Source organism: Papaver somniferum, chromosome 4 (genome assembly GCF_003573695.1).
Source record: "Papaver somniferum cultivar HN1 chromosome 4, ASM357369v1, whole genome shotgun sequence".
Lineage (NCBI taxonomy): Eukaryota > Viridiplantae > Streptophyta > Magnoliopsida > Ranunculales > Papaveraceae > Papaver > Papaver somniferum.
In genome coordinates this window covers 107,588,852-107,599,995 of record NC_039361.1, presented here as the reverse complement: position 1 = coordinate 107,599,995, position 11,144 = coordinate 107,588,852, and the positions used below count along the sequence as shown (strand labels likewise).

Here is an 11,144-nt window from a genome sequence, read left to right as displayed (position 1 = left end):
TCTTTCCAACCAACTAGTACCCTCAATATCAGGTAGATGCATGCCTAACATGTGGATAATTGTTCGTCTCATCATGTTCAGTGAGTGAACACTGTACATGATAAAATTTGGGAAGAAATTACTCCCAAAATGGGAAAAATTAGGTCTAACTAATTTAGTTGGCTCTAGAGGAATTTGCTCTTAGCTGAATTTGTTATTTTTCGGTGAGAAAAACAATTTTTTGATCTTAGACAAAAGACAAAACAAAAAACTGTTTTTAAAGACAAAAGCTTAGAGTGGATATAGAAAAACCGTTTGTTTGATTTTCAGATCATTTTTTTCCAGTGTGTTTTGATGAAATTTTTTTTATTGCCGAAAACTGAATTCATATAGGGTTTAGCTGTTTAGAAACCTCGAGCAGACTTCTCGCCGGATTCAAGAACAATTTTTTGACAGAAATAGTTAAATGTCGAATTATATAGCGAAGTAGGATTCAAGCTCAAAATGTTAAAAGCACTTGAATATTTCAATTAACGATAATGTGTTATTCATTCTTCGATAGCTAACATTTTCCATACGTATGCAGAAAGGTAGACCGATCTCTCTCGAACAACAACATTTTAGTTTCTACTAATTAGCAAGGAACAATAAGGAAAATCGATGTATAGTCACAAAGCTTTCACCTTTGTTCCCCTGAAGTGCCACCACATATGTTAGCCCTTGTCGACCCGTGACCTCAAAATTTAATCTTTCTGAACATCCCAAAAGTACGCACATCAGGCAAATCATAAAAAGGATTTTTTTTTTCTGCCAAATCATAAAATTTTATTACCAAATAGGCCAATACTAACAAAATCATTTATAAAATTGGTAACAAAAATAAGAAACAATCAGATACTGAAGAAATCTTACAAGGAGTGGATTGGATTTCTAGTCTATCCAAAAAGCCTGCAGGTGGACTTGGGTCTTCTACCAATTTCATTGTTGAAATTTTTGGAACGATTTTTTGGGATCATGGTTTTTTTGGGGACCATGGTTTTATTTTGGGTAAACACATTAGAAGTAATTCTAGGTCACCACATATCTAGTTATTTATTAATACCTAATCTACCCTCTTAATTAATTTAGGTTATGATTAGTGAAATGATTTTGTTAAAAATAATTAGTGAGATTAAATTAAAAGATGGGTTTATTATTAGTTGAGTAGAATTATTGTGAGTGTAGAGTTAGAGAAGATGAAGGAGAAAAACATGGAAAATAAAAAAAAATTCCAATTCACCCCCTTTGAGTATTCAAGTGATGAAAACTCATCTGATTCTTCATCTCCATCCTCTCCTAGAATATTTATTAATCTTCAAAATGATCCGGATTTGGCTTATTTCTTAGATGGTGATTGTATTCTTCCCCAAAATGAAACTCAAGATGAAAATGATGGATTTTATCAACCACAACCGGAGGAAGAGTATTTGGGTGAACAGGTATGCTCCAAACTTAGATAATGTATGTTGAATTGGTAAAAACTTCCCCAAAAATGTAAATTTTTGAACTGGATTTTGCACAGTTCGTTTACATTATATGAAGAACATGTAACCGAACTGTTCTGAAGGTGTAGTTCGGTTGCCTTGTGAGATGAATAAGTAACCTAACTCATTTGAAGATGTAGTTCGGTTACTTTATCCAAACAGGCAGGTTACCGAACTCCACATTAATGGAAGTTCTGAGATGCAGTGTTATGTTCGGTTGGTTTGCAACTAACCGAACTTTACGTAAAAATAAAGTTTAACTAAGTGTATACAGTTCGGTTGGTTCGCAAACGGCATGTACCAACTATCTAACCGAACTATGTTTAATAAGTTCGGTTGTTTCGCAAACTTGAACCTAACAGCATAACCAATAGAACTTAACAAACAAAAAAAATCTGAAGTTCCAGTGTCTAGTTCGGTTATCTACATAAAATACAAAGTAACCGAACTATGTTCCTTTTATTAGTTCGGTTGTTGGGATAAAATTCACATGTTACCGAACTCGGTTCCTTTTATTTGTTCGGTTGCTTTGCAACTTGCTTAACCAACAGAACAATGAGTTCGGTTTCCCCGATAAAATTATTATGTGACCGAACTTATTTGTGATTGCATTGATGTTGTTACATTTCTTGTAGATGGAATCACAACCTATACAAATGTATGATCAACCTTCTCCGATTGGTATGTTGTTCGAAGATACATCTACTCACTATGCGAATGAGTTGGTATTTGACTTACCTATTGATGCGAAGAATTGGGCTAGAGAACATGCCAAGAGAGTCAATTGCGTCTTGGTTTTGAATGGAAAAGAAAGCAACACTCGTTTTGAAATGGTTTGTGAGAGAAGTGGAGATCCCGATGTTAGTCGCAAGAGGAAGGGTTATGAGTATAAAGGAAAGACGACGAGGAAGAACACAACGTGCTCAAAGAAAATCAAATGTCCGTTCAAGCTAGTATTTAGCAAGAGAAAATTAACGACGAAATGGTTTCTAGCTATGGATAAGGTGGTAGGTCGTCATAACCACCCTCGTCCGGATGATATTGAAGGGCATGCAATGGCCGCAAGGCTCACTCCTCGAGAAATGGAAAAAATAGCTGAGTATAGGAAATTGTGTATTCCACCTTCCACAATGTTTCGCTTATTAAAGCAAGATAACCCGGGTAACGTAACATCTTTGTACACCATTTACAATGCAATTGAGACGATTAAAAGGAATGAATGGAAGGATAGAAAAGTAATGCAACAATTATTTTTTTTTGGCTCAAGAGAAAGGCTACGCGGTTCAAAAGAAGGTAGGTCCGGAAGAAGAAATAACTCATCTCTTCATTGCCCATCCGAAGAGTGTTCAATTGGCTCAATCATTCCATGAAGTTCTTATAATGGATTGCACTTACAATACAAACAAATACGAGATGCCATTGTTAAACATTGTTGGTCGTACGTCGACGAAGTCACCGTTTACCTTTGCTTTTTGTTTTCTAAAGGACGAGCAAGAACCAAGTTACACTTGGGCGCTACAACAAGTGAAGGCGATCTACCGAGATGATGATATCCCCGAGGTTATCATGACGGACAATGACGTAGCATTGATGAACGCAATATAGAAAGTCTTCCCATTAGCACATAATATGCTTTGTACATTTCATATATGGTGCAATGTGATGAATAGGTGCAAGCCTCAACCTTGTCCACCTAAGAGGAAAGGATTGGAAGAGATTAGTAAGCTACCGGAAGATGAACAAGCGGATGCAAAAGAGGAATTCGATAAACAATACGCCATAAATCACGCTAAATGTAAATAGAGTTCGGTTACTCAATTATTTTTTCGAGAAAACCGAACTCCACATATATATGTAAATAGCCAAGAGTTCGGTTTGTCAAAGTTTTTTGCAAACAAACCGAACATATTGGAACAAGTTCGGTTATGTGGGTACTAAACATATAGGAAAAAAAAGAACAGTTCGGTTACATGGCCAAATTTTATTTTTTTTTGTAATAAGGGTACAGTTCGATTACATGGCAGTTTTAAACATTTATGCGAAACAACCGAACAAAGGTGCTAGAGTTCGGTAGTGTGGGTACTAGAAATTTTGGGAAAAATCAAACAGTTCGGTTGCATGGATTTTTTTCCTATTTTTGGTAATATGGCTATAGTTCGGTTACATGGCAGTTCAGCAATTTTTTGCGAAACAACCGAACTCACGAGTTCGGTAACCTAGTTTTCAATCCTAAAAAACCGAACTGTTCTTCGTGTTCTTCGTTTCATGGAGTTCGGTTAAGAAACTGGGGCAACAATAAAAGACGCTATAACCGAACTAAACATTGTTACTTCAATTTGAACCCTATTTTGATGATTTCTAATCAATTGAATCGATGAAAATCAAATTAAAAGGGTTTCTCGGGAAATACCTGCGAATCGGTCCCATGGAAGAATCAGGCTTCTTACTGCGTCTATTATACTGGATTATGGATTCACTTGGCTCTTCCACTTCTTTATGAATCTCAAAATCACTTGGCTGATTTGCTAGATGTCCTAATGGGGGACCTGTTCCTGGGAGTCTTTTGGTTTTCTTTCGAAGAACCATTCTTATAGTCGATTGATTAATCGACGATGAAAATTTTATGAATCGACGATTAATCGATGAAGATGACGTTGAAATGGGGAAGAAGAGAAGAATAAGAGGGAGAATAGTTTTCTCCTCAAAATTATTTTCTTTTTTTCCTTTTTTGGGTGCGGCTATGTTTAGTTTAGGTTTTGAATTAGGTTTAGTTTAGGTTTTGTTTTAGATTAAATTAGAGACAGTTATTAAGTTATGGTTAATTTTAATTAGGGTAAGGGCCAAATTAGTAATCTCATAATTTTAGGACATCCTTTGAAATTGTAGGGTAGGCGACCTAATAGGACCATGGTCCCCCAAAAAAATCATGTTACCTAAAAAATCGTTCAATTTTTGCTATCATTTCTAGAACGGGCTGTTTGTCAGGGGATCCAAATAACCAAGTGAATTCTGATTCTAGATCAATTATTCATTCATTTACAAACTGACAAACTAACAATCTGATGGTTGATGCCATCAAATTAATAATTGGCCCAACCGACCAACTTTCTTACCCATTCCCACATCCCTTCTCCGCTCTAACTCATCTCTACAATAATAGACCTTTACAGGTACTGGAATTGTGTCAAATCCGACCGACCGTCTGCCAGTTCCCGAACCTGACACAACCATACCCGCAACAGAATTGATCGTTCTCTTGTACATGCTAAGCCATTTCGCTTGCATATACCCATTTCTTCTCCACGGTGGAATGTGCATATCATTTTTCTTCAACGATTGCTTACTAGCCTCGCACATTATTCTCACTACTTGTTTTAGTTTATCTGGTTTCCCCACAAATATTTGTGGAAATTCTTCAAGCAAAGTAATGTAACGATTCGTTGGTCTAGCAATGGCGAATTCTCCAACAAGATTTACTTCAACAATGTAACGGTTTCCTGAGACAATCACATCTACATACTCGAAGGTTCCAGCTGGAAATCGACCCGTCTTTTCCCATCTCGATTTGCAGAGACCTGAATGTCAATACATACAGAAAAAACACATAAATATCGCACCCTTCGAGTGTGTGGCATTTTTATATAAATTCTAATGACAAAAAAAAAAGTAAATAGTTACCTGCATCAAAACCTCTTTGACGTAATCTAGTCATTAATCGTCTCTTAAATCCGTCTTCAGAAGAACTCATTCCGATATCTTTAAAAGCTACTTCGGTTTCATCGCGAATTTTTCTTCTAACTTGAGAATCACCATCTCCAAATCCTAATAACAGGTCTTTTAACATATCTTTAGTTTCAGAATCATCCATAAACTCATCCAAATCATCATCATCAGCTCCTTTCTTCTTCTCTTTAACTTTAACTACCTTTTTTTCATGCTCTTGAAACTCGATTTCATTATCATCATATCCTCGCTCAAGAAACGAATCAACCAAGTCAGAAAGATCATCAGGTGAAGTAGTATTATCCCCTACTGCTGAATGTTCACTTCCGCTACTCTCTGCACACATTCTTGCCTTAGCTCCTTCATTAAACGCTTCTGCTATTCTCTTAAATCTCATTCCTAGATTTTTCCCCATTGTTGTTGATGTTGATTTCATCAAGTACAATTGCAGATACTTATCTAAATAATCTTTTGATTTTCGGTTTCTTTTTTCCTCTTTTGGGGTGATCGACTTATTGAAGACACTGAGATGCTTGATATAAGTTTATATAGAGACTAAAAAAGAGACCAAATTCACGTCCGTGAATCAATGAGTCCGTATACACGTCTATGTTCATTTATCTCCTTTGAAGGGACCCGATATTATGAATGCAACGGTGTCTAATGCAAACAAAGATAAGTTTGTTATTTAGAAGGGTCATCTGTTTGGTTCTCTTGAAAGGTAAACGAACCTAGCCTTGTTTGCGTCCGTATTCTTAATTAACCCTTGAAATTTGAATGTACCCTCTTAAAAGCACGCCTCTCACTGCAGTGCCCATGAACCCAAAATTTAATACACCAGCGCCTAACCTCGTTAAAAATTAGGGAGTACAGTACTGCTGTACTGGGATTATACAAACAAGGGATTTTTTCTTGCACTCATGTGACATTCGCTCAAAATGCAGGCTACTCAAGATGATCGAATCAAGAACGATACTGGATCATTGAGTAAAGAACACAATCAGACAATTTTTATGGCCTAAATCCCTGATTTTGATTTTCAGTGTTGCCAACGATTAAACAGCTGTGTCTGGAATAAACGTCAATCTTATGGAACTCTTTGGTGTCTTGAACTTCTTAACCGTTACGGAAAGCACACCTTTATAATTATTTTGTTTTATTTATTTATCATTGATTATTGAGTAAATAAAAATAAAATCGGAAAACCAAAGCATTACAAAAGATTGAACGGGGTCTAGCCACAAACTGAGCTCCAACACCCTTTTGAATGGCCACCCCTTTTTTATGAAAAAGAAAACCACCAGAACCATCGCTTGCCACATTATTCACCAAATAATTCTTCAACCTTTTCAAAAAGATAATAGTATCTTCAACAAGCTCCCCTAAGGTTGAGAAGGCCAGGATACCAAAGCCATAACCGTGCGCCACACAGTTTTCCAAATACTTTGTGTCACTATGGAAAAAACAGTGATCAACTACTCCCGAAAAGAGTTGTCATACGTCTACGACGACGTTTATCGATAGGTTGCACAAGGGGGTTGTAGAAAATCCTCAAATCTTTACAACCCTTCAGTTATAGTCGTAAACATGGTTGTCGATTAGTTTTGTACAATGCTTGCTTCAGTTGTGAATGTATTTCAAAATTTCTTCTTAATGCCTAACACGACTCATATCTGGGTTGTGAAAATAACTCTTACACTACACTTGTTTGGGTTGTAGCACATTCGTCGACAACTATGGTTAGAGTTGTATGTCAATTCTTTGACAACAATGGGAAGAGTTGTATGACAGTTCTTTGACAAGTGTGGGAAGGGTTGTATGTCATCTTGTTGACAACTATGGGAAGGGTTGTATGTCAGCTCGTTGATAACTTTAATTCTGAGTCGTGGTACATATTGGATTTTTTTAAAATTTTTTTTTTTTTGAGAATTTAGGTACAAAATTAAATCTGTAATACTTTAATAACCATCTATTTACCAAAAACAAAATACATAAATTTGCTTCTACCAGCTCAACTATGTATTACAGTATCACCAGAATTACGCCAGCACCTGCAACTCAGTTTCATACATTGCAACCCTAAGCATACATCTAGTATTCTAGTTCACACACATCTCATTCAATTACTCATTGCAACTAGCGCCATCTCTGTCAGTCCCAATTCAGATCATTGGTGTAGCTTCTGCAACACACAGCCATTTCATATTCTTCAGCATCACTCACAAAAACTTATCATTGTCTCAGCAGTTGTAACCCTTGAACACCATAGGCCGCCAACACCTCCATTTTCACTCCACAGTCCACCTGCAATGTCTCAGACCACCACCTTCACAATTCAAATCATTGGTTTAGCAGACTCTCATCATCTCCAGTGTTCATAATTCACAACCATTATAGTTCTCAGCTCAACCATCACCAAATCTGCATCTGCATCACTTGCATAATCATGTGTAGTACCATACTGACAAGCAGCAACATCAACTCCACCTGCATCACAACATCTCCTTCATGACCTAACCATTCTCTGCAGCACAACCATTGCACCTTGCTGCCATATAATCTCAGCACCTGTAATTGGTACCTGTCCTAACATACATCTAGCCATTATTGAGACAACACAAACAATCCAGCTCTATACACTTCAACATCACCTAACTGCAATCCATTCATTCACCAGAGCAAACCCCATTCTTCTCAGCATCACTACCAGATTGCAGCTTCGCTAGTTATCACGAGCACCTTCCCTTCTGGATTAACTTCCAAAAACCTAATCAAACAGTAAACACATTTTTCAGTGGAAATTTAAAGATTTTTATAAGAAATTACAAAATTAGTAGGCAGTGTCAATCAAACGCATCTGGTAAGGAACTTTCTTTTCTTCCAAAGTAAGATGAACCCTTTGACGGAATGGACCTGAATTTCAAATAATCAAAAAAAAAAACCATGAAATTTCTCTGTGAAAATCTAAATTCTTCTAATTCTGTATTCTATCAAATTCATAAATTCATGTAACGAAAACTTATCTCAGGTGTACAATTCAGATTCATGACGAGAATCACTAACCAAATCAGAATCTAAATCAACACTACTCAAGGTAAAACATCTTTAAGAACTACAGATTTAAGATAAGAGATTACAGAATAACCATTTTGGGGCCAGGTAACGCATAACGTTGCACAAATCTTCTTAATTTGACAACGAGCAAGAAGAGCAGCAGAAATTCCGTCAATAACACTTCCAGATGGAAAATAATCCAAGCCTTTCACCATCACTTCACTATTTAACTTCTCCTCCATTGTTTCTAGTTTAAACCCTAATATCTCATCCGGAGGAAGATTCCCACGGAAATTTCAACTCACGATGGAATCAAGGATGAGTACTTTCTCTGGATAAATCTTGTTTCCATCGGTTGGTAGTTTTGCAACTGTATGAGATCTTTCTGAGGAGATCGAAGACTGAGTAAGCACTAAAAGGATCGATCTCCCGTCATCACCATTAATAGAGTAGATATTACATGATTTATCCTTTGTAGAAGGTTCAATTGAGTTTCCTGAAAAGGGTATTTCAGGTTGAATGAGTGATCCAATTAGGGTTTTTGAAGAGATTTGGTGAAGCAGATGAAGAGAGGTAGAGGAGATGGCGTTGATGAGTAAAGATCGGTTGAGTGAATAAAACGGATAGAATTTAGGTTATCTGTGGAGGAGAGGAAGAGTAGAGGAGAGATACAGAAAGAGAAAAACGGATAGGATTTAGGTTCGAGTTATTGAGGAAAAAATGAGTGAGTAAAAAATGAGTGAATGAGTGAAAAATGCCTCAAATTTTTTTTTTAGAACGAGTGAATCCGAAATGAAAATGATGGGAGGACCAGATTTCGTTTGATCCACTCATACAGATTAAGAAAAGATCTTGATGGATGAGATTGTATTTGGGATGCTCATACGGATTGAGAAGCATGTGTGTTTCTTTTTGTGCTAATACGAACTCATGTATTCGGTTTAATTATCAACCTTCGACATGAAAAAAAATCCAAAAAAAATATTAATAAATTTAGGACATTGTTATCGACATTATGATATAAAAAAATCCAAAAAATGTATAAGAATTAATCAGGAAAATGAAAAATGAATTCGATAATTGGTGTTTCTTTGTGCTTTCTCGTTGTGCTTTGTATTTGTGCTTCCGGTTTGAATTTCGAACTAGTCACATAGGTCATGAAGCAATTTTGACTAGTCATACAAGTCATGAACTTCAAATGTGGTATAACGACGAACAAACTAAGAACCAACAAGCTTCGGGTGGGTTTTGACTTCAAACCTAGCAGGATACATCATCGAAATCGATAAATGTGAAGCTCAGTGTCGATTCCAACTTCAAATGTAGTATAACGGCATACAAACTATGAACCAAGAAGCTCCAGGAAGGTTCTGACTTCAAACTTAACATGATAGATCATCGAAATCGATAAATATGAAGCTCAGTGTCGATTCGAACTTCAAATGTGGTATAACGACATACAAACTATGAACCAAGAAACTACGGGAGGGTTCTGACTTCAAACTTAAGATGATACATCATCGAAATCGATAAATATGAAGCTCAATGTCGATTCGAACTTCAAATGTAGTATAACGGCATACAAACTATGAACCAAGAAGCTCCAGGAAGGTTCTGACTTCAAACTTAACATGATACGTCATCGGAATCGATAAATATGAATATCAGTGTCGATTCGAACTTCAAATGTGGTATAACGGCATACAAACTATGAACCAAGAAGCTCCGGGAGGGTTCCAAATTCAAACTTAGCATGATACATCATTGGAATCGATAAATATGAAGCTCAATGTCAATTCGAACTTCAAAAGTGGTATAACGACATACAAGCTATGAGCCACTAAGAAACTTCGTCAACTTCGAGAAAGAAACTGTCTCCGGGATCGAAACCTGGCCAGGATTGGAGTACTATAAGTTTGAAACTTCAAAAGAACGATGAATTCAACCATTTACGGGTAAGATTCCATCAAAATATTCTCCAAAACCTTAAAAACACACAAGTTCGTCAACTTCGAGAAAGAAACTGTCTCCAGAATCGAAACCTGACTAGGATTGGACTACTATAAGTCTGAAACTTCGTAAGAACGACAACTTCGAGAAAGAAACTGTCTCCGAGATTGAAACCTGGCCAGGAGTGGACTACTATAAGTATGAAAATTCGTAAAAACGAGGAATCCAACTATTTACGAGTAAGATTCCATAAAAATATTCTCCGAAACCTTAAAGACACACAAATTCGTCAACTTCGACAAAGAAGTTGTCTTCGAGATCGAAAACTGGCCAGGATTGGAGTACTATGAGTCTAGAACTTCGTAAGAACGATGAATCCAACCATTTACGGGTAAGATTCCATCAGAATATTCTCCAAAACCTTAAGCACGTACAAATTCGTCAACTTCGAGAAAGAAACTGTCTCCGGGATCGAAACCTGCCCAGGAGTGGACTACTATAAGTCTGAAACTTCGTAAAAACGATGAATCCAACTATTTACGGGTGAGATTCCATAAGAATATTATCCGAAACCTTAAAGACACACAGATTCGTCAACTTCGACAAAGAAGTTGTCTTCGGGATCGAAAATTTGCCAGGATTGGAGTACTATAAGTCTGGAACTTCCTAAGAACGATGAATCCAACCATTTACGGGTAAGATTCCATCAGAATATTCTCCAAAACCTTAAACATGTACAAATTCGTCAATTTCGAGAAAGAAACTGTCTCCAAGATCGAAACCTGCCCAGGAGTGGACTACTATAAGTCTGAAACATCGTAAGAACGATGAATCCAACAATTTACGGTAAGATTCCATAAGAATATTCTGTGAAACCTTAAACACACACAAATTCATCAAATTCGAGAAAGAAAC

General features: G+C 36.7%; 2 protein-coding genes across 2 annotated transcripts; both read right to left on the bottom strand.

Moving 5' to 3' along the window:
• Positions 1 to 4,528: 4,528 nt before the first annotated feature.
• Positions 4,529 to 5,722, bottom strand: LOC113274165. The gene is made up of 2 exons (XM_026523638.1): positions 5,181 to 5,722; positions 4,529 to 5,077 (listed from the first exon to the last, which is right to left on the bottom strand). The coding sequence occupies exons 1-2, from the start codon at positions 5,659 to 5,661 to the stop codon at positions 4,578 to 4,580; spliced, it is 981 nt and encodes a 326-aa protein (XP_026379423.1). The 5' UTR covers positions 5,662 to 5,722; the 3' UTR covers positions 4,529 to 4,577.
• Positions 5,723 to 7,179: 1,457 nt separating this feature from the next.
• Positions 7,180 to 8,896, bottom strand: LOC113274164. Its single transcript, XM_026523637.1, has 3 exons — positions 8,363 to 8,896; positions 8,119 to 8,138; positions 7,180 to 7,770 (listed from the first exon to the last, which is right to left on the bottom strand). The coding sequence occupies exons 1-3, from the start codon at positions 8,519 to 8,521 to the stop codon at positions 7,638 to 7,640; spliced, it is 312 nt and encodes a 103-aa protein (XP_026379422.1). The 5' UTR covers positions 8,522 to 8,896; the 3' UTR covers positions 7,180 to 7,637.
• Between the last annotated feature and the right edge of the window lie 2,248 nt (positions 8,897 to 11,144).

Excerpts from the sequence above, each read along its gene's own strand:
- LOC113274164 (XM_026523637.1), bottom strand. The coding sequence starts at position 8,521 with ATGGAGGAGAAGTTAAATAGTGAAGTGATGGTGAAAGGCTTGGATTAT. Across the intron at positions 8,139-8,362 it reads GGCCCCAAAATGGTTATTCT|GTCCATTCCGTCAAAGGGTT; the intron begins GTAATCTCTTAT and ends TTTGAAATTCAG. Across the intron at positions 7,771-8,118 it reads GTCCATTCCGTCAAAGGGTT|GGTGCAATGGTTGTGCTGCA; the intron begins CATCTTACTTTG and ends ATATGGCAGCAA.
- LOC113274165 (XM_026523638.1), bottom strand. The coding sequence starts at position 5,661 with ATGAAATCAACATCAACAACAATGGGGAAAAATCTAGGAATGAGATTT. Across the intron at positions 5,078-5,180 it reads TCAAAGAGGTTTTGATGCAG|GTCTCTGCAAATCGAGATGG; the intron begins GTAACTATTTAC and ends ATTGACATTCAG.